The sequence below is a fragment of the Chionomys nivalis genome, chromosome 1, assembly GCF_950005125.1.
Source record: "Chionomys nivalis chromosome 1, mChiNiv1.1, whole genome shotgun sequence".
NCBI lineage: Eukaryota > Metazoa > Chordata > Mammalia > Rodentia > Cricetidae > Chionomys > Chionomys nivalis.
This window is the reverse complement of record NC_080086.1, coordinates 31,625,499-31,649,125: the sequence shown is the minus strand read 5'-3', so window position 1 is coordinate 31,649,125 and position 23,627 is coordinate 31,625,499. Positions and strand designations below refer to the sequence as shown.

Genomic DNA, 23,627 nt, shown 5'->3' with positions numbered 1-23,627 from the left:
CTGATGCAGAAGCCATGGAGGAGAGCTCTTTACTGGCTTACTTCCATGGCTTTCTCTTCTTATAGAACCCAGGACCAGCAGCCCAGGGATGACACCACCCACCACGGGCTGGGCCCTCCTCCATTTATCACTAATTTAGAAATGCCTTACAGCTGGATCTCATGGAGACATTTCCTCAACTGTGGCTCCTCCCTCTAACGACTCTAGCTTGTGTCAAGCTGACACACAAAACCAGGCAGTACAATTTTTATGTCTGTGTTTAACCTAGTATTCTACAACCTTACTGTTCTCTAGGTTTTGAAATAAGAAAGCATATGGCTGCAGCTTTGCTCTTATTTTTCAGGATAGTTTTAAATATTTGGATTTTTTTGTAGATTCCTATAAATTTTAGAGTGGATTTTCTATTTTGGTAGACAGTATGATTGAGAGTTTGATAGGAACTTTATGGAGTTTTATGACTGCTTTGAGTCATTTTGACATCTATGAATATGGAACATTTCTTCTTGGTATGCCTTTTCATTTGGAAACACTTTGTAATTCTCTTGTGTAAGTTTATTTTTTACCTCCTTGGTCAAATTAATTCCTAACTATTTCTATCTTTTTGATACTGTCATAGACGGAACTGTTTTCATAATTTTACTTCCATATTGTTCATTGTTAGTGTATGGAATATAGCAAATGTGGGGATGTGGTTCCGTGGTCCAGCACTTGCCTGGTATAAAACTGTGGGTCTTCTCCTCCCAACACAAAGAAATGCAACTGAGTTTTGTATGTTTTGTTTTCTGCTATTTTGCTAGACTCATTTATTAGTCCAGCTTTCTTTGTGTGTGAGTTTGTTAAGGGTTTCTACATATTCCATGAGTGAAAATAGATGGTTTTACATCATGCTTTCCTACTAAATGCTTTGTTTTTTGCCCACTTGCTATGTCTAGAATTTGCAGTACTGTTTTGAATAGACACGACAAAAGTGGTCATCCTTGCCTTGCTCCTGATCTTAGAGGATTCATCTTTCTCCATCGAGTGTGCGATGTTCACTATCGGCTTTTTGTGCAAGGTTTTTTATTATATCAAGGTAGTTTGTTTTAATAATGTAGTATTTTTGATAAGTCTTTGAGAATTTTATACATTCACATGATGGAATTTGGATCAGATTTGCTCTCATCCCTCCCCATTACTCTCCCCAGTTTATGAAGTTATTAAATTTCATTGATGTTCTCAAAGTAACATAGTTAGGCTTCATTTATCTTTTCTCTTCTATCTTTCCTTCCTTTTCTTGAGATGGGGTTGTACTATGTAGCTCTGGTTGTCCTGGAACTCACTATGTAGACCAGGCTGGCCTCAAACTCACAGATATATGTATGCTTTTGCCTCCTGAGTGCTGGGATTAGAGGTGTGCAGCACCATGCCCAGCTTAAATTTTTAAAATTAGTATACACGATTGTAGACTTCATTTGTTTCCAGTGATTCTCCATCACATCGTCCTACCCCTTTGCTCTCTCTTGGTCACACATCCCCAGTAGCCTCTGTTCTGCTTCCGGGCCATGCATTTTCTGTTGCACACTCTCCCCATGTCCTCTTTTTTCTCTTGCATGTTTTCCTTACTGTTTTCCTAGCCTATACCTGCACTCAACCCTCTTACACACATATAATAGACATTATGGGCTAGGACAGTAGTTCTCAACCTGGGGTCGAATGATCCTTTCACAGGGGGTCACCAAAGATTGCTGCAAAACACAGATATTTGCATTACAGTTCATGACAGCAGCAAATTAACAGTTATAAAGTAGCAATGAAAATAATTTTATGGTTGAGATCACCACAACATGAGGAACTGTATCAAAGGGTTGCAGTATTAGGAAGATTGAGAACCACTGGGCTAGGATCTGCACAGACAGACATGTGGGCTTGTTTTGTTGTTGGTGGTTTTTTTTTGTCTTTTCAAGTAATTAACATAAGACTTTCCAGATCATCCATTTCATTGAAATTTTCATAATTTCATTTTTTTACAGCCTAATAAAATTCCATTGTGTGTATGTGTGTGAATTTTTCATTATCTACTCATCTACAGATGGGCATTTAGGCTGACTTCATTTCCTCGTCTATTGTAAACAGTGGAACAATAAACATGGATGTGCAAGTATTTGCACTGTAGGACAGACTCATTCTGATACGTGCCCAGGAGTGGTACAGCTGGATCATATGGAAATTTGTTTTTAATTATTTGAGAAACTTCCATATCGGGAGGCCCTGTTGGTCAGAGGCAGGAGTCTACCGTGGCCTGGCAGCTTTCTCCAAGCTTTACAACATGGAGGACTCCCTTCCCAGTGAGACTTCCTGCTCTCTGCCTGCCCTTATTTGGAGGATGTCTTTAGGTCTGCATGCCTGACTTATCTCAAGGGTGACCCTTGACATGGTTCCCTGCAAACTCTTCCCCTGATGCCCACATGATGACTGGGCCAATGCTCTAGCCATTTTGATAAGGCCATGTTTCCACTAATCCAGCTACATGATAGGAGCATGACACTCACTGCAACTTAGGGTTTGTCCCCAGGCCTCCCATCCTATATGTTTCCTATAGTCTGGAATTGAGTCGTCCCACTGAGGTCATTTCCCGGAGGGCTATCTCAGTCACATCCACAGCCCTCAGAACCCTGTTCCCCTCTTCTGCTCCCTCCTCCCGCATGACCCAGGTGGTCAACAATCTTGAGGAAGAAGGAGAACCACGTCACCATAATGACTGCATCAATCTACACTCCCACCAGCCAGATTAAGTGGTTACCTGTGCCTACATCCAAATCAGCATGTTTTTTCTTGTTGGGGATGAAGGTGGAATCCCAATGTAATTTAATTGTGTTTCCTGGATGGGTAAAGATGCTGTACTCTTTAAAAAAATATCTATCTACAACAAGTGTAGTGACTTATGCCTTTACTCCCAGTAGGAGGTACAGGAGGCAAAGGCGGGCTGAGCCCTGTAAGTTTCATGCCAGTCAGGACTATATAGATCCAGCCCCAACACCAAAATAAAACACCAACCAAAATATCTTTTTCCAAGCAAAATCTTATCTGTCATTTGCATTTCTGCATTAGAGAACTGTCTGCTCACTCCATCAGTGTATTTATTGACGGACAGCTTTGGATTTTGTGGGTGTTTAATTTTTGATAATCTTTGTATATTCTAAGTATTAACTGCCTGTCTGAAAAAGATTACCTCTCACTCTGTGGACTATCTATCCAGCCTGCTGGTAGTTTCCTTAGCTATGCAGAAACTTTTTATTTCATGTGATTCCAATTGTCAGTTCTTGGGGCTATTTTCCTATGCAAAATCTTTTTCAGAAAATTCTTGCGTATATCTATGTTTGGAGTGTATTATCTATGTTATCCTGTTGCAGTTTCAGAATTTCAATTAAAATTAAATTTAATTTTTTTTGTGTGAAGGAATCCAACTTCATTTTTCTGCAAATGGGCACCAGTTTTGCCAACATTTTTTGAGTGGATTTTTTTTCCTTTTGAGACAGAGTCTCTCTATGGAGTCCTGGCTGTCCTGAAACTCATTATGTAGACCAGGCTGACTTCGAACTCACAGAGATCCTCCTGCCTCTGCCTCCCAAGTGCTGGGATTAAAGGCATGCGCCACCACGCCTGGCTGTGCTCTTTCTTCTAAGGATTGTTTTGACTATTTGTGGTCTTTTGTGTTTCCATTGGGAGTTTTGGATTATTTTTCCAAGTTCTCTGAAGAGTGTCATTGTAATTTTGATGGCAAAGTCACTGAATCTACAGATCACTTTTGGCAACAGAGCCATGTTCACAGTATAAAGTCTGCCAATTTGGGAGCACATAAGGTTTCTTTTCATTATCAGGTATTTTAATTTCTCTTCTTATTGTCTTCAAGTTTCCTTTTTAAAAGGATTTACATGTCAACACAAGAATTATTCCACAATACTTTATTTTGCAGGGGGCTATTGTGAATGAAATGATGTGTCTGTGTGTTCAGGGGGTGGAGGTCTCTAAGTAGCCCTGCCTGTTCAGGAACTTGCTTTGTCGATCATGCTGGTCTCTGCCTTGAGTGCTGGGATCAAAGGCCTCATGGTTGGAATGTTTTTCAACTCATTTTTAGTATATGTGAATGCTACTGGGTTTTGTGTGTTAGTTTTATATTCTGCAAATATACTAGAACTATTTATTAAATCTAAAAGATCTCTGGTGGAGTCTGTAGGGTCTTTTAGGTATAAAATCACATCATTTGCAGATAAATATAACTCATCTCCTTCCTTTCCCAATTTTATCCCTTTTATATCTTTCATCTTCTTGCTTGGCCTAGCCCTTCATGAACTATACTAACTATGTGTGAAGAGAGAGAGTGGGCACCCTTGTCTCCTCCACATTTTAGGGGAAATGCTCTCCATTTTCCCATCTCATAATGTTGGTAGACTTGTCATACACAGCCTTTATTGTTTCTAGGTATGTTCTGCCTGTTCCTAATTTCTCCAAGTCCTTCATCATGTCTGCATGGCAAGCTCTGTCAAAAACTTACTCTGCATCTATTGGGAGAATCCTATGATTTCTATCCTTAAGACTGGCTCTTTAAGATGTAAGTTTTTAAAGAAACTTTAGCCAGACAGTATACAGTTGGATTGTTTCTGAAACAAAAAACCCAAACTATTCTGCTAATCCCTGTCTTTGAATTGGAAATTTTAATTCATTTAATTTTAAAATAATTTAGTAGGATGGACTACTGTTATCTGCTGTACATTTGCCTTGCCATAGAGCACTCTGTGCATGTGCGTGTGTGCGTGTGCACGGGGTGTGTGTGTGTATGCGTGTGCACATGTCACTAACCCTGGAGCTGACCTACTGGCTAGACTAGCTGATCAGCAAGCTCCTGGAGCCCTCATCTCTAGTTCCTATACTAGGATTACAAACTTGCTGTTCGATTTGCATACCATTTTCTTGACTTCCTCTGTTTCTCTTTAGTTTTGAGATCATCCAGAAAATTAGAGCCCTGGAAGGAGGGAACTGGTTCCTGAAAGTTACCCTTTGATATCCACATGTGTACCTTGGCACCGTATACCGTGCCTCCCCAAACAAATAAATGTAATTATAAAAGAGTAATCTTTGTTTAGTTAATTTAATCTTTGTTAGTACTTTCTCCAGGTCTTGTTCAGAGATGGTCCGTTGATTTGTTGCCTTTTGATTGGGTCACAGTTGCCTGCCTCTTTGTATGCTTTGTGATTTCTCGTTGCACAACGAACAGCTGAATCTAGAACAGGGTGACTCTGGAAATGAGATGTCCCTTCTTCCACATTTTCTCATGGTTGTTCTTTCCTGGTGGGTGCTAGTTTGCTAGTTTCCCAGCCCCCTGTTGTTTGTTCAAGGTCTCCCTGTAGCGCGGACTGGCCTGGAACTCATGACGTAGGCCATACTAGCCTCAAACTCATAGTCACCTACTGCCTCAGCCTCCCTGAGTGTTGGGGTTATAATGAAGAAGGGTAAGCTCCGTGGCCAGGATCGGTTTGGATGAGCATACTATATAAACTTAGGATTTCTTGAGTCTTTCTGAGGCCAAACTTTTCCCGGATATGGGCAATCACTTCCCAATGTTCTGTCTAGTTTCCAAAAGGAGGAAAAAGGGGAAAAGGGTACAGGCCCTTTAAATCTAAGAAGTTACTTCAGTTGGATGGGGGTACAATAATGACTTCCTGCTTCTGTGTTTACACATCAGTGATTAGAAGCAGCAATCTCTGCTGAGCACACATCTTTGATGTTCAGGAAGATTAGCTTTTCCATCTGCTGTGGTCCCGACAGGCTCCATGCCAGGTGCCCTGGATGAGGGTTCAGTTGCTGTGCCAGGCTGGGTGGGGCACGGTGCTGCTGCTGGGCTGCAAGCTGAACTTGCCAAAGTTAAGTTGGCTGTTTATGCATTCCTCTTCGGGGATTCCAAAGCACCAACAGCCTCCAAACTCCAGGAAAGTTACAAGAAGCCAGAGTCCAGCAGATGAGTGGTTCCCTAGGCAGGGGGCAGGTTCTGGAGCCGCTTCCCTCACCTCCCAGAATCCCTGCAACCATTGTTTTTCATGGGCTTATTCTGGGAGCTTTGCTTGAGCCAGTTTACATCGACATGGTAACCGCAGAACCTTGCATTTGGTGGCTGCAAAACACATCCTACTTTCTGTCCCTTTCCCCCTATATCTCCCTCCCCACTTTATCCAAGATCATTTACTTAGGGGACAGTACTACTATTTCCTGAGCTAACCATTTGTTTCTCTTGTTTTGCCTCCTTATTCGCCTTGGGCCATTTTTGTTGACCCTTGTACAGATGAAAGAACATCTTTGTGAGATCCACTGGGGTCATGAAGTTAGGAAATTATGCTGGAGTCACATCCCCTATTGTCCCCTGCTTTGAAGGATCTGATGCAAGTGAAATAATGAAGGTTAAATCTATTTCTGTGACCTGTAGGAACAGGAGACAAGACAAGGAGAGGTGTGGAACAGGGGAGATACTGATTAAACCAAGAGCGACATTGTTAAGAAATTTATTTGCAATTCTTTTTTGCGTTTTTTTGTTTGTTTTTTAAATAACATCATTCCTTAGATAAAAATGCAATCTTACAGGAATATACAGTAGCGTCCCACACAGAGATGGACCCTGAAGCTCTCCTTGAAGGTTTCCCCTTCTGGATTCCCTGGCCTCGCTCGAGGGGGAGAAGGCGCAGCAGGCAGGGCCTTTGACAACAGGATTATTGGATGATTACAAACTGTACAATATTTACAACAGTCGGACTGTGGTGTCGTGGAGTCTGGAGGGGCAGGCGTGAGATGTGCAGGTGTGTATGAGCGACACAGAAGCCTGTTTATCTTTCCGTGCCTCTCTGGGAACAGGCATGGCACATGACACAGGTTTTCTCAGGGACATGAAGTGGACTGAGTAGACACATGGCGCGTGGGGGATGGGCGCGGCGTGATGTGGACCCCTGACATGGAGGACGTCTTCCGTAGCAACACTGGCAGATCAAAGTAGAATTGCAGTACTATGGGAGAGGCAGCGTTCACTCCTGGGATCTATTTCCCAATGACTTCTTTCCCCGTAGGTTGCTCTTAACTGCTATGGTCACAGATGTGGGTAAACCCAGCGGTTCTCCTGCCATACAGGCTCTGCTCGGGGCGGCTAGCAAGCAGCTCACGCCCGAGATGGGCAGGGTAGATGGGTGCATGGTCTGGCGGGAAGGCTGAGGGGGGATTTCAAGTCTGGGGGACGGGATGCAGGTGTGGATGTGTGCTGGGTGGGGCACAGAAAGGGACCCATAGCCTGCAGTCCCTGTGATGCCTTCTAAGGGGCCCTCTGGGGGGACTGCTTGCTCACAAATCACCTGTCCTCAATTCCCAAGGGTTCTCCCCTGCTTTTAACTTTGGTGTGGTTCTCCATGCTGGGAAGTCTTAGGAGGCAACATAGAAGCTAAAGTGCTTGCCCAGCATGCACAGGGAAGGCCCTTGGCTCAACCCCCAGTACCTCCATGCTGCTCCCCAAAAAAGGAAAAGAAAAAAGAAACTACCTTCCAGTTCCCTATAGCCTCTGTCTTCCCCAAACCGTCTCTGTAATGACCCTGCTGAGGGAAGCCTCAGGGAAGTTTTAGGTGGCAAATTTGCATGAACTGGACTCATTCACGCTGGAGTAAGTGACACGTCACCTGGTCTGTAACCTTTATACATCCAATCATTTAGATTCTGGGAAATTGGGGTGCATATGATTTCCCATGGGGATGAGGGGGCTACACCTCTAATGAGCATCTGAGACGGTTTGACTCTGGTGATATGACATTTCATATTTTCATTGCATTTTCTGGCCTTGCCTTCCTTATTGCTAGCAGAGACCTAGAAGAAACATAACAGGAAAAATCTCAATTCTGACTTTACTGTCAGTATTGAATTGATTTGCAATGCTTGATATATCCAGCTACATACTCCAACTCCCTTTCAGAGATGGTACCTGGTCTTCCTCACATACCAGGAAGGCCAGGCCTTTATCACGTACTGTATGGGTCAAATCTCTTAAGATGGCTGGAGGAAAAGCATTTCCTCACTGTAGATGAATAAACGGTCACCATTTCCACCCATGGAAACTGTTCTAGTTTCTTCCACACGTTCCCCTTCAAAGGTGTTCAGTGTTTTTGTTATAATAGGATATCACCTACACATGCGCTGTGCACATCCATAGCTGTTCTGGAGCACAGAGCTACAGACTGAACAGGTTGAATGTGCCTACCACGTGGCCAACACCTCAGCACTTGTGCTTTAGGGTGTGAGTGAGTGTGTGTGTGTGTGTGGTGTGTATCAACTATCTCCCTAACAAGGTGAAGCGCTATGGCATAAAAAACACTGTAAAAATCTGCAAATGGTTCCTTTCGCCTCTGTGTTCCCTTCACTGGGCTTGCAGAGGAGGAGAAGGGGGAAGGGAGAAAGAGGAGTAAATGCTGAAGGAAGGGACGGTTCCTGTTACTGATGTCATAGATAGGGTGCTTCCCCTCCCTGCCCACAGCCTTCTAGGACACCTCTACCATGGCAGCTGCTGTAGAACATGGGCTTTGCTGAGGGAGACCAAGCTCCCCCAACCACTTTCCCATTGGCAAACTCTTTGGCAAGCTATGGCGGAGGGGCCTCACATGGTCAGGTGAGGACCATATCTCTCTAGCTAGGTTGATTTAGCTGGAAAAACACCCAGGGTAGGAGTTCATTTTTCACAGCTTCCAAAGCAGATTATGGAGCCATCGGCCTTTTCCAGGGCTTTCCATATGATGAGGTGACACGGATGGGGTCAGGACGCACCCTTTCCTCGCCCTCACTCCCCTCTAACTCTCTCTGTGCTGGTGCCTGCTTCCGAGCCAGGGACTTGTTGAAGACAGAATCAACCAGGACGCTTACAGCCCGTTTTGGCTTCCCTGGGCTCTGAGTAGCTCTTCTGAAAGCTAGACAATCCTTCCTCAGGTCAATTGTTTCTAGCTCCCGAATGAGGACATTTCAGTCATTCAAGGTCCCAGGATGGAAGGTCCTTCCCCTTGGTGACATTTGAAATGTGGGGTAAGAAGGCTAAAAGCCCTGATTATCAGATTCGACTCCGTGCTTGATCTGGGTCCTTGATCTCTTGACCTGCCTTATGGAGCAGTGGTGAGTATCTCCTGGCCTCTGGACAGCAGCCACTTTCCTTCTACTGACTTCCAGCATGTTCTCAAAAACGTGCTGATGTTGGCAAAGGAAGGGCTGCCTACTGCATTCTGTTAGGGTGTCTGGTACCAGGGGAAGGGGAATGACAGAGTTGGGCCTTGGATTTGTCAGGTTACGATGGAAACCACAGCTAATAGGAAAGACATTTACAAATCAAACAATGCCTAGGAAAGTCTCTCTCTTTTAACCTGAAAATATGAAGAACTTTCTAGGACCAGGCAGAAAGGAACCAACAGGATTCTGTCTGTATAAAATGGCCACACACATGGACAGAGCGTAAAGAAAAGAGACAGCTAATCACGGAGATGAAAGTACAAGCCCTTCGCTCCTGGTCCCTTTGGTCCCCAGCTGCGGGCTAATTCCCTGCCATCCAGGGACTGTCGGGATTGCAGAAGGCCTGCAGTTCCATTCAGAAGAGTCACTGGGAAAACTCCATGGTGGGCGGGGAGGAGACAGTCTGGTGTACTGTTCAATGGCTCTCCTACTCACTGTCCCCTCTGTCCTGGCCACAGGCAGCATGCATTAGTCTTATGTAGGTGGTCATGACGCCAAGCATGAAAGCCCCACTGTGCACTGAACCTTCTTTCCTCCTAGCAATAAAGGGCAGGGACCCATCGTCCCTGATGGCGCCACCCCCACAGGGTGCAGTGTACACGTGAAAGGCTACTCTGGTCTTCTTGGCCATAAAGGAGAAGGCAGTCTGTGGGTATGACTAGTGAGGGGCAGGGGGAGTTGGGGAGCCACACTGAGCAGAGTCCTGGCAGGGGTTGCAGAAGCTTGGCCTGTACTTGTGTCATTGGCCAGAAGACTGGCAATGCAGATCAAAGCTTCTACAGGAAGTCAAGGCAGCATGGGGAGAGAGTATGCAGCCTATGCATGTCTGTGGGTAGGAGCAATCAAAACACCACATTTCCCTAGGGGTCAGATGCATGCCAGAACCAGACAGCCAATCAGAGGGCTCACCTCTCCATCGTCACTCTAGGCACATCAACAGTCTCGGAAACAAGACAAAGGATGTCGTCTAATCCTCATATCTAGAAGCCCTTATGGTACTGAAGAGGATACATAAACGCTGGGTCGACGGTGCACGGGAATTCAAGGAGAAATGCTGTTTCTAGACTCTGGTTAACCTGTGAACACTGCCTCTCTCTGCATTTTCATGAAATAGCCCACGAGAGCATTATCACTGAGGAACAACCTTGCTGAATTTCTAGCAGATTCTCACATAATTCCCCAAATAGGCTGGAAGGACCCTGGGACCGGAAGATATTCTGTACGTAGGTAAATTCTGGGTGAATGGTTGAGTCTTATTTTCCCCAGAGCCCTTCCTTTCCAACCATTCTTGTTAAGACACCACTGAAGGACCTGGTACTATTGTAATGGTTTCTGAAGGCAGACATAGAGGAGCCGAAATAAAAGTCCCACACAATCTGTTCCTTCCATCCCTATGAGATCCCGATGTCCCTGACTTCATCAAGATCCCTTGCTTTTCCGCTTTCCTGCTTTGGAGGAAGGAAAGGATGTAGTTTCTAGAAGGATCACAGACCTACCCAGTCACCTTTATCTAGCCACGGCTATGGCTATCCGTGCTTGGGTAGATCATGGGTCCATGATGAATCTGTTCTACCTCTGCCCCAGCCTGATTGTCACCTCATCCTCTCAGTGGAGATGTGGGCTGTGGGAGTGCTTGACAAAGTCAGCCACCTCTCCAGAGGAGCATCCTGAACAAGTATCCACAGAGAAGGCAGCAAGTGAAGAGCTGGATGAAACATGTCCTGATCTTGCAAAGCAAGATGTGGAATGGACTGTCTTACCACACGGTTTTTGGAAAGATTGAGGGAAATGGAAACAAGACACAAGATATGCAGAAAGGTACCTCCCAGACCTTCCCACTGAGAGCAGGATGAGGACTGACACCGGGACACCTTTGCTCACTTTGCAAATGAAAGAAAACCATCTCCTCCCCAACCACAGGTAGAAAAAGCACTTAAGAGTTCAAAGGGAAAGCTTGTCACACTCCAAATACAAAATGATTTACTTTACATGCAGCAAAATATACAAGAAGTGAATTTTAAAACAAACTTAAGTCATTATATTTGCTTGGCACAATTGCAATTCAGTTTTTAAAAAAATATTTGAAAAATACTGAAACTGACCTGAATTCAAGTATAACAGTTTCTTCAACAGAAACATTATCAATGCAATAAAACATTACACAGAATATATCGAAGCAAAATGTCTTCTTGAGTTTTTTCCCTTAAATTTTGTGTTTTTTAAAATAGAATTTTAATGCCGACACAACTCACAATCGTATTTTAAAATGGATATTATTGCATTGCTTTTGCATATCTCGTGGGACAGGAAATGCAGTTACCGATTCTCGTTTCAGAAGCAGAAGCGGAGACAGTGAATTGTTTTTGCTTTCGAATAGCCCCAGATTCAGATTCCCTGCAGTCAAACCGGAACGGGGATCTATGGACTTTTGTGCGGGGTGGGGAGGGCGGGGTGGAGAGGGTGCGCACGCACCGTGTGGGTGCGCGCGCGCGCGCGCACACACACACACACACACACACAGACGACACTATGGACACATGTGTGACACACAGATGCTCATACATCCTCTCTCTTGAACCTGTCCATACACCCAGCTTAGAAAGGAGCCCAGTTCAACCGCTCAGGCACGCAACACCTTATCTAACAGCCCTGTTACCTGCAGATTGTGACTGTCAACCAAACCGGAAAGAAGGGGGGGAGGGGAAGGTGCTGTTACTTAAGGAAATTATAACAAATTACTGGGCATACACAGAACAGGTAAACTTTCCTGTGGTGCTATTGAGCTCTCGCTCCATGGGTGGAAAAAGAGGGGTGGGGGAAACCGCACCATTTGAAGAATATAATAAAACCAAATCCGCAAATGTGGAAACAGTGAGTGAGGCTGCGCAACTGTAAACGCTCTTCTTCCTCCCTTCCCCGTGGGAAAGCACAACAAATACAAAATAATAAAGAAATCCAAACTCAGAAAACCGAAACATGCTAACAAGAACCATCAAACCGTGAAACCAAGATCACCGAGCAGCAGCCTGTGCCCCCTGGCCTGGCTAGCTGAGGGCGGTGGTGCGGTCTGCACCAGCTCCGATCACCTGCATCTACTCCCGCAGGGGACGGGTCCCTGAAGGGACCAAACCTGCATTACTGGAACCTCACAGCCACCTCCCCTACTTGGGGCACTGGCCTACTCCCGCCATAGATCTCTGGGTCACTGCTCCATTGAGACCGCCAGGCTCAGACAGAACATGTGCAAATGACTGTTTATACAAGCAAGGGGAAAACACCCTTTTGGTTAGGGGGGTGGGGTCCTTTGGGCGGTGCTGCCGCGGGAAGGTGCTGGAGCCTGCACCACGGCCTTGGCCTTCTCCCCTGACAAGCCGACTCCGCACACCGCCCAGCTCTGAGACTTGTCCCGACAGCAGTGAATGAAGACGCTGTTCCGGTTACCTCCAGGTCACGAGAACAGTGAGGCACTTCTGAAACGAACCCATTAGGAACATTGAAACGAATAAAAAACACCCGCGTCTGGTCAGTCCTGCGGACTACAGGTTGCTGACGTAGGCCCTGCTGTCCGGGAGCGCCTCCTCGCTCCGGCCTCGCCCCAGGGCATATGCGCAGCTTTCGTCCTCCGGGACCACAGCCCTGTCCTGCCCTGGGTCCCTGCAGTTCACAAAAGGTAAGAGGGTGCCGTTAGGGCTCTGCTGGGCGCCCCCACTGAGGATGTTGTCTGCGGCGTTCTCCATCTCCTCTATTGTCATGTCACAGGCGTCAGCCAGCTCCTGGGTGGTGACTTCGATGAACTTGGGATCTTGAGCAAACTGTCCCAATCCTTCTGAAATCAAGACCTAAAAAGGAAGGGCAAGAAGAAGACAGAAGAGGGGCGTGGTCACTAGAGTTCCAAGCTCCCGAAGGTTAAAGTCACAGGCTGCTGTAAAGAAGAGCATCTGTGTGTACATAACATGTGCATGTGGGTATGTATGTATAGATGGGTGTACGCATGAGTGTGTGAACGTGTATATAAGCGTGCATGTGTGTGGGGTGTGCATGCATGTTTGTGGTCTGTATTTGTGTACTAAGAGGGGCACTCACAGGAAAGTAGAGATGTAGTATGGACCAAAGGAAGTGGGCATGCACAGATAGATCGGAGGAGAGAGCTTTAGGTTGGAGGATATCCTATCACCAAGTGAGAAACTGGCAGAGGGGCTGTGGACTCTGTTTTCCCATAGGCAGATCTTAACTTGCCCTTTCTTTTCTCCTCTCTGCCCTCCAAGACATCCTTCATGCCACCCTTTCCAAGAAGCCTTCACTTTTATTTGGTGTTAGCCACTGCCCCCACCTGTCGGCCTCTCCAGGGCTGCCCGTGCAGGATGCATGCTCCAGGACTCTTTGTGGAGGACACAAGCTCGGTTTTTGTTTGCAAGGGCTGCGGGTGACTAACATGTGACTAGCTAGAAGGAAGATCACTAAATCTCTGAGCCAAGGGGTAGAATGCGGCAGCGAGGGGCGTCTCTCTTTCTCCCAGGCTCCTGTTCCTCCTCCTCTGCCCGAGTCACTCTCTCCTCATCTTGCCTGAGTTTTCTACTGCGACCCTGCCTGTTCCGGCCACACCGTGCTAATTTTGAACCTGTTTGTCCTCACCAGCACAAACCTATAGGTGCCACACCTGGGAAAACTCTCACAGATTTCTGAGATGAATCGAGGACAATAAAGCTCAAGAATTAGTGTTTCTGACTTGGAAGGACCAAGGTTACTTGATTGCACTCCACTCCCAGGTCCATCTGACCACAGGACAGATGCAGCCTCTGCTTGGCACGTCCAGCGATGGAGGTTAGCTCCTTTACAAGCCTCTTAGTGGGGAGAGCTGTGTCGGCAAGTCTCCCCTCCACCAGCTCTCATAGGAGATGGTTTCTAAGGACCTTGCCACACTCACTGGGGTCTGTTTCAGTTTGTCAAAGGCCCATAAATGTGGTGCTAGGGCTGGAACAGATGCTCCTCAAAGGCAGAGAAATTGGGACAGTAAAATCTCTCTAAAGGAGGAACAGAAGCCAAGGAGGGAAAGCGCCATCTTAAACTTGGCCACTCGTGCATTAGAATCACTGGAAGCCCTGAAAAGGCCAGCCCTCTGGCAAGCTTCCAAAGCGCTGGGACGTTGTTCTGAGCAGTCCAGGCTGCGCACAGAGAACCCTGGCCCTCTTTGTGGGAACAAGCTCCAGTACATGTGAACACTGGGAGGCAGTAGAACCTCTCCTAGGGTTCACTGGTCTGTGCTTTACTAAGGGCTTTCTATCTGTCCACTACACTGGAGACTATCATCTTGTATAGTCATGGTTGCAATTTTCTGCAGGTCAGGCTTCCTTCAGCATTTCTCTAGTTTACCCACTTGACACCCAGTCTACTTGGGAAGGAGCCAGGCTTCCTTCCCTGTACAAAAGTCTCTTGTTTTCTGGGGCCTCTCCCTCCCCAAGACCTTGAATTTACATACCGCTTCCACCAGGCTGCTGGCACTGCCATGGAACTGTCTCCCTGGAGCTCCAGCCGGGCTGGGCACGGTGAGGGAGACGGGCCGGGCTCTCCGGGCCATGCTGCTGCCACCACTACAGGCAGTGGTCTCATCAGACCAGGAGCTGCAGTGGATGGATGGGAAGCTGCTGTTGAGTTTCTCGCTGGACTCAGCCCCCTCCAGCCGTAGGGTGGGGATAGGCTGGAGAGGCCTGCCCCTGCTGCCTGGAGTGACAGGGGGTGTGGGACATGGCCTGGGGAACTTGGTAGGAGGATGGCTTCTCTGCAGGAGTGGGCTCAAACCTGCCACTGCCAATGCCTGTGGACATAAGACAAGGAGTTACCAGGAGGGTTTAGTCCTCTGCCTTCTGAGTAACTTTGAAGCAAATATTTTTCCAGTGGGTCCTGCCTAGAATTCTCAAAGTCCAAGTCCTGTCTACTTCACTGAGACCTGGTGTGAGGTTCAATAATATCCAGAAATATTTTAATGAGCATTTCTTTCTAATACAATGACATTTCCCTCTAACTTCAGGACAACCGGTATCATCCGCTGTTTAGAGTGGCTCTGCCATCCACAGTCTCTGGATGTAGTCACTCCGGCTTTCCCATTAGGGCAGAGAGGGCCATGATGAGGCGTTCTCCACAGAGCCAGAGTTCACCAGTGCCCGCTCTATGCATCGGCCTAACGGCCAGTGTGAAGCCAAGCTTGATAAGGCCATCATAAAGGACTAGACAAAACCGGTAGTCATTATTTTAACTTTTAGGATGACATAGGCCCATTTTAGGATGACATAACACCTGTCAATCTCAAGCGGAGTGTTTCGACTCCTGTTTAACAGTCAACTGCACCACGATTAATGGTCTGCTTTCTCTATCCCCAAATGCTCCAGAGCATCCTGAGGGTGACCCTGCTTTCCCGCTGCCACTGTGACTCCCAGCAGTGTCTACTGTTCAGAGGCGATATGTCTGTTAAAAAGAATGACACTCTGTGGTGGGAACAGAGAGAACGGATTGGAGGTGGCACAGTGATACAAAGAGAACCTCATTTCCTGCCTGTGGGCACAAGGACAGATGGACAAAACCAACTTGGAGAAATCTTTCGAAATAGTACACATAGTGTCCCTCCATCTTCCTTTTCTTCCCTCTCCCCAGCTTACGAGGGTTCCGAGCTTCTGGGGACCTGGAAATCTAAGGGAAGCATAAAACTATGTTCATAATGTTGGGAAGTTCATGACAATAATCCCTATTTAGACAGTGCTTTGGCTTTGAGACGAAGTTGGAGTAGTTTATAAAATACATTTGTGAGCATGTTACCACACACATATACACATGCACACATGTACTAGCAGAGATACACATGAACACATGTGTATACACACGTGCAAGTGTACATACACACACACACACACACACACACACACACACACACACACACACACACACTGTAAGCACAGGCCCCAAAGGGAGTTTGTAATTACAATGGGGGGAGGGCTCAGGTTTAGGTCCCTATTTGCTGCAGGTAACGTACTGACTGTAGCCTGAAGTTCCTACTTGTTCTAGGTTACCAAGAGCGAGGTGACACTGTGTTTTCACTTTCTCAGCTGTTCCACGCTAGCGTAGACTTCATTAATTAGCCTCCTGGCCTTTTCTCCTTCGAGACCATTCCCTACCTCCTCTTGCCTTAGTCTCTTGGAGTGCTGTGATTAGCATGACCACCATGCCCAGCTTTCCCTACTCTTAACCGTGCTGCTGGCGGGTACTGCCATCATTTCTGCGCTACAGTGGGTAGACAGATGGCTGTGACGCTCAGCTCCCAGGTCCCATCGAACCCCAGGTATGACTGTCTCTGCTTCAGAGTGTACGGAGAAAGGCAGTGTGTCGGGGAGGGATATCTGCGCACTGTAAGGAGAAAGCTCGCGAGCCCTGGAGCTTGCAGTTACAATCATGAAAGGAACCCCTGCCAAGATTTCACAGGGACCTGCCTTTCAGGGTCACAAACTGTGGTATCTGCAGAGCAGTGGATGGCCCTCCCCAGGGGAGCGGATTCCCAGAGACCTGAGAAGGGGAAACAGGGTTTCTGGGACCTGCCATCATCCTAGGGGGGTAAGGCTTGTGGCCTGTCCACAGGTGTTAATACCTGATGGTGAACCAGATGCAAGGGCAAGGCTGTCTTCTGAGAGATGTCTCCCCCTTGATCCTTTTGTCTCTTCAGACATTCCAGATGGAAGGAGGCCCTTCGCCCTGCAAAAGCGGATAAAGAACTAGAATCAGGGCATGGGCGATGGCACCGGCCTGTGACAGCTCTGCCACACTTTAGATCTAGCAAGCGTCATGTCTTAAAGGCTTAGTCCCCAGTTTGATACAAATGAAAGGTTGGTTGAACATTTAAAAGGAGGAGCCTCATGGGAGGTTTTCCACCTTTGATGATGTGTCTTTGAGAAAGATCATGAAACGCCGACCTCTTTCCCTCCGTTATATTCCTGGCCAGGAAGCATTTCCATCATGATGCTCCACCTTGCCACAGGCCCAAAAGTAATGAGTCGAGCTTCCAAAATCGTGAGCTCAAAATTGTCTTTCTTATTTTTAAGCTGATCATGTCAGGTGTTTCCCTACAGTGATAGAAAGCTGACCGAGAGAGGCTCATTCTCAGGTGAGGTACGAGGGTTAATGCTATCTGTCCCAAGCTCTTTTTTTTTTTTTTTTGCCTCAGTTTATCTCTGAGGCATCTGAGTAGTCAATGTCTAGGTCCCATTCCAACAAACTATGTCTTTGGAGAACTATCTTTCTGTGGGGGTAATCTTTTTGTACACTGTGAAGATGTATCTTTGCCAAGGTGCCTTCTGATTGCTTTAATAAAGAGCTGAAGGGTCAATAACTAGGAAGGAAGAGGTTATGATGTGGGAGTGTCATATATCAATCTGTTGCTTTCATTGATTAATTAATAATGAAACTGCTTGGCCTGATAGGTTAGAACATAGGTGGGTGGAGTAACAGAACAGAATGCTGGGAGGAAGAGGAAGTGAGGCAGACACCATGCTGCTCCTCTCCAGGGCAGCCGCGATGAAGCTCTGACCCAGGATGGACATAGACTAGAATCTTCCTGGGAAGCGGACCTCGTGGTGCTACACACATTAATAGAAATGGGCCAAGCAGTGTTTATATGAATACAGTTTGTGTGTTGTTATTTCGGGGCATAAGCTAGCCAGGTGGCCGGGAGCTGGCGGCAGGAATGCAGCCCGCAGCTCCTTCAACAAGGTTAGGCAGGACTTCCTGGTAGAGAGAAAAGAAGAGAAGATGAATCTAGGTACGTGAGAGTCACCAGAGGACATGGAGAGAAAACAGGAGGTACAAGATGGAAGAGGGGTAAAAAGTCATAGGCAAAATATAGATTAATATAAATGGGTTAATTAAAGTTATAAGAGCTAGTTAGAAACAAGCCTAACCTAAGGCTGAGCTTTCACAATTAATACGTTTCTGTGTCATGATTTGGGGGCCGGTGGTCCAAGAAAGCCTGCCACATCATCTTGTCAATGTGCACATCTACGAGCCCATCTCTAGAGGCCGCCTCAGTAGGCTCAGTTTCTCAGGTGTCCCTGGTGCCTGACCATTGCCACCCTGGAGGCGACGGCTGTCTGCATCTACAGGGCAGCGCGTGAATTTACCTAGAGAGGCAGAGCGGAGGAAACTCCTCTTCGGAGACTGCTGCATCTCCCTCTTGTCCTCCTCTGGGGATGTCAGCTGCCGGTTTTCATCATCCTGGTAGGAGAGACTGGAACAGAAAACCCTTAGTTCTGGCTCCTGAAGGCTGAGGGGTGCCACTCGCCGGGACAGCTGCTCTCCCCAAAAGCAGTTTCCATTTTCCTTAGTGAAGGCAATGTCCATGTGTGTGCCTATACTACAGGTGTGGGGAGCAGATAGCAAGGTGTGCTAAGAGACTTGTGTCTGCACTTAGGCACTGTAGTTGTTTAACAGGCCTGTATGTTGCGGTGGGGGTGGGTGTGGGGGGTGTCCCGGCTCTTAATACATATGCTGTGCAGGAGCCTTGTGGTTGATTTTTTTGTTTATTGTTTTCCCGTGGGCTGAGGGCTGGAATTACAGGCCTCATGCATGCTAGACAAGTACTCTAACACTGAACTGCTATCCCATCCCTGAGCCTTGCATTTTTAGTTTCGGCCAGCAGAGGCTCTCTTGGTTATAGAGAAGTAGGACGAAGAATTCTAGGCCTAGAGCATTCTCTCAGAAGTACCTTAGATGCTTGCCTGTCTTTATATAGTAGTTCTATGCTGTTCACTTTGGTAACTCTTGATGCTGCCCCAAGATCCCCCACTTCTCCAATTTTTCTCTGTGTGACTATCTCTTCACTATCAAAAGCACATAAGTCACAGTCTGTAGTGATCCTGCAATCATCCAGTCAGTAGATAGCAGGACAGTAGCAGCAATTAAGACAGTGGTTCTCAACCTTCCTAATGCAGTGACCCTTTAATACAGCAGCTCCTCAGGTTGTGGTGACCCTCAACCACAAAATTATTTTCATTGCTACTTCATAATTATAATTTTGCTACTGTTATGAATCATAATGTCAATATCCGTGTTCTCCAAGAGTATAGACGAATCTCAAACGGATTGCAAACCATCAGCTGAGAATAACTGCCCAGGGCCCCCAGTTGAGGACTTCCAAGCTTCTAGATGATGTCTCATAATGAAAACTGTATTGTACCTATCCCCGGTATCAGACATCCCTAGCCATGTGAGACCCTGCACTCTTTGCAAGCCACTCTCTGATTCAATTTCTCTGTTACTGTGGTCGGTATTATCTTTTTCAATGACTGTTGGCCATCACCCACTGAAGTCTCTCAGTCTTCAGTTTGAGAAGCACAGTTACATTCCAGCCCTCAGTGGTGTAGATTAGATCACAGACTGCCACCACTAACACTCTTTTGTTAAGTTTACTTTTTTTCTTTGCTTGCAGTGCTGAGGATGGAACACAGGACCATGAGCATGCCATGAAAGCATCCTACCACTGAGCTAGGCTTGAAGGCTGACACTGTGCAGCCTGCTTCCTGACTCCACCCCTGCAACCAAGCACAGTGATTCCAAGAACATATATCTGTGCAGGGGAGTTTGGGACATGAGGATCTCATATTCCTATGCTGCCCAAGCCGCGTGTGCATTTCCAGCTAGATAAGCCCTCCCCAGTACATTTTCTTCTTACTCAGCTGTCCTCATTCTTACAGACCTGACTTCTGCTTGGTCTGCTACACAACACCAGCTACACTGCTTCTGGGCTTGTTCAGATGTCTGTGCCCCTTGGCACTGGTACTACTCTGTGGGCGGTTGGTTAGAAAGGTCCACATTTTTTCCCTTTTCTTAGCTTCCTAACTAGTTAGTAAAATCTCCCAGATTTGAAGCTGGCCTTTTCGGAGTTAGGTAAGCATGCAATAAGAATAGGAATCTCTCCATTCAGGCCTTTCTTAACTTTAAGGGCCCGAGAAGCTGGTATGCTTTCAGGAATATGAAGGGTGTGTGCAGTAGTCATAAACGTTGCTCAAGGAGCCTAGAGAGGCACATACTTAGGAACACGCGTCATAAACAATATTTACTCTTGCAGTACCTTTCTGTTGTCTTCTGCTGATCTTCTATTTTATTTATTTGTATCAATTATTATTAACTGCATATTTATGAGGCATGGTGTGACCATCTGACATATGTAGAGAATGTGTGATGACTGAGTCTAGCAGTCAATGCCCACTTCCTTAAACAGTAGTCTGCTGTCGGGTGTATAATAGACAGTATTTCTGGAGTGCACTGTGCCAATTCAGTAGACATGGACAGTACGGCATGAACGCTCCATCTTTTTACATTATGTTGTGTTTGCCATCTTTGAGGTCCTTTTTTTCTAGGTATTCATAAAATATATGCTGATCCAATTCTTAAGAGCACTGGTCCTAGCCAGGTGGTGGCGGTGCACGGCATGCCTTTAATCCCAAGACTCAGGAGGTAGAGGCAGGTGGATCTCTGTGAGAGTTCGAGGCCAGCCTGGTCTACAGAGTCAAGTTCCAGGATGGCCAGGGCTACACAGAGAAACCCTGTCTCAAAATAACCAAAACCAAAACAAACAAAAAAAATAAGCACTGGTCCTTCTCACCAGATGGGCACTACAGTCACCCAGTGGATCTAGATGGAAGCGAAATATTCCCAAGAGATATGCCAATTGTACTTCTTCTGGGCAGACTTAAAAGAATCTATTCCAGAACAAGTTTATTTAAGCATCATATGTATCTACTGACTCACACTAAGAAATACACGTATAACTTGATCTCACAGTTTAAGAACAATATTTAGAAGGCTTTCTGGAAGTGTTCCGCAGTGAGGCCACCCAAACTGCAGAGGGAAGGTGTTGCTGATATGCCACTGTCTGTCCCAGAGGAGGGGTCTCAGCACTGCTCCCGAGCCCCCACCCTTTCCCACACTTTGGGTCACCTGGGCAGAAGGCTTACATATCTGTGGTGAGCAGGCTGGGCTCGCTGCAGTACTCGGCGTCCTCACTCATCCTCACGCTGCAGGTCTCATCGGGGAACATCTCTTGACTCACCGAGGCCCCCTGGCTCTCTCGGGAGTGGCACCTGCAGCATCCAGAGTGGAGAAAGGCATCAGCATCTTCCAGCCCCCCTGCCTCTTCCTCAGCAAGGAAGATGACCCTGGCCACATGCAGAGATACAGTCCCACGGCTTCTGATGAAGCCGCAGAGCCGTAGATGCCACAAGCTGTGTCGGGGCTGTATGGAAGAGTCAGGGAGGTCTGAATTCTGCCTTAGCTCACTTACTCTTCGGCCCAAGACCTTTAGCTCACCCCATGCCTCAGTTTTCTCCTTGATGACACTAGAGTAACACATGCCCTGCCTGCTGCGGAGGCCTAGTCAGTGGGCTGATTATCACACAGCACGAGGATCTGAATGCCAGCCTGGAGAAGCAGGGCATGACTAGCTAAATGGGTGAGCTCCAAGTTCAGTGAGAGATCCTGTCTCAGTGGACTATAATTGAGGAAGATATCTGAGGTCAATCTCTGGCCTCTAAACACACGCACACATGAGCGCATGTACCCCTACACAAACCCGAACATGCACAAAGACAGAAGTGGGGAAGGCTTGACTTTGAAACAGAGTCCTGGACTGTGCAATTAATACGGGGCTTCACAGGCTGGCTGTGGACAGCTGAGCCTTTAGGTGACTGTTTGAAACTGGTAAGTCCCTGGATCGTATTCAGTGTGCCTTTGTTCTGACTCTGAAGTGAAGGCGTGGGGAAGAAACTTCACATAGAGGGCTTGCTCTACGCAGGCAGAATAAGCCCGAGGCTGTGCTGAGCGTGGGTATTTCCTGAGCTAAGAACCTGCCACACCTGGATGTGCCTTTGAATAGAGTGCTGTCGCTTCTAGGACAGGTCCTCCTGCCCATTCGGCCTTTTCTTCTCCAACTCTGGTCAAGTGCTCTTCCTCTCCATGTGTGTGGTTCAGTACTTTTCTGTAGCTCTGTTCTCACGGACCCGGCATGTCAGGGCCCTAGGCCTATGGGAACCTACTGTTGTTTACTACACAGACATGCTGTCAAAATGCCTTCTAAGTATTTATACCTAGTGCCCTGCTTAGCCTCGGTCAGAGACACTTCTTTTAGCTGTGAGCGGCAGGGACTCATAGGTGAGTGCTGAGAATCATTTCCTGTTGACAGCTCAGTCCTAAACAAGAATCTGCATCACTCCTTCTGAGGGGAGAATGGGTAGCAAGCCGGAGGATTCCACTTGCCTTCACGCAAGCCTGGGTCTATCAACATGCCATCACGGAGGCACACCCCTCCACGAGGAGCTATTGGCTGGCGGAGGAGAATGGGCAACCTTCAGTGTGTAACCTTTCACCCACTCTTATCCAGGCAACCCTAACTAAACTCAGCGGGCCACATAAAAAAGAAAAGGCAGGAAAGTAGGAAGGAGACGAGTGGGAGTGGAAAGAGATAAGAGAGAGTGATGGACGGGAGAATATCATGGAAATATTGTAGATGTGTATGAAACTGTCAAAGAAAAAACCAGATAAAATGAAAGTTAAAAAAAGTTAGAAGCTTCAAAGAACAGTACTCAACTTCATATAGAAAAGCAAAAAACCCAGGATAGCCAAGACAATCCTATAAAGGAACTTCTAGAGGCATCACAATCCCAGACTTCAAACTCTACTACAGAGCTACAGTACTCAAAATAGCTTGATATTGCCATAAACATAGACAGAAGGACCAACAGAACCAGATTGATGACCCGGATATCAACCCACATACCTACGAACTCTTGATTTTTGACAAAGAAGCAAACAAATATAAAATGGAAAAAAGAAAGCATATTCAACAACTGATGCTGGCATAACTGGATATCAACATGCAGAAGAATGAAAATAGATCCGTATCTATTGCTATGCACAAAACTCAAGTCCAAACGTATCAAAGACCTCAACATAAAACCAAGCACACTGAATCTCACAGAAGAGAAAGTGGGAAGTACACTTGAACATATTGGCATAGGAGACCACTTCCTAAATATAACCCCAGTAGCACAGACACTGAGAGAAACAATTAATAAATGGGACCTCCTGAAACTGAGAAGTTTCTGTAAAGCAAAGGACACGGTCAACAAGACAAAATGGCAGTCTGCAGAATGGGAAAAGATCTTCACTAACCCCACATCAGACAGAGGCCTGATCTCCAAAATATACAAAGAACTCAAGAAGTTGGTTATCAAAACTTATGCTGGAGAGGTTGTGGGGTATAAAGGGGACACTTTTGCATTGCTGGTGGGAGTGCAAAGTGATGCAGTCCCTTTGGATGTCAGTGTGGC

General features: G+C 46.6%; 1 protein-coding gene across 6 annotated transcripts in view; it reads right to left on the bottom strand.

Moving 5' to 3' along the window:
* Positions 1-6,514: 6,514 nt before the first annotated feature.
* Positions 6,515-23,627, bottom strand: part of Cacna1c (calcium voltage-gated channel subunit alpha1 C) — a 562,741-nt gene continuing 545,628 nt past the window's right edge. For all 6 annotated transcript variants that reach the window (XM_057773598.1, XM_057773572.1, XM_057773590.1 and 3 more), the window contains 5 exons: positions 21,258-21,383; positions 18,423-18,529; positions 16,898-17,001; positions 14,744-15,079; positions 6,515-13,106 (listed from right to left, as the gene is read on the bottom strand). In XM_057773598.1, the coding sequence (XP_057629581.1) occupies positions 12,804-13,106; positions 14,744-15,079; positions 16,898-17,001; positions 18,423-18,529; positions 21,258-21,383 (976 nt within the window). In that variant the 3' untranslated portion in view covers positions 6,515-12,803. The remainder of the gene's footprint in view (positions 13,107-14,743; positions 15,080-16,897; positions 17,002-18,422; positions 18,530-21,257; positions 21,384-23,627) is intronic.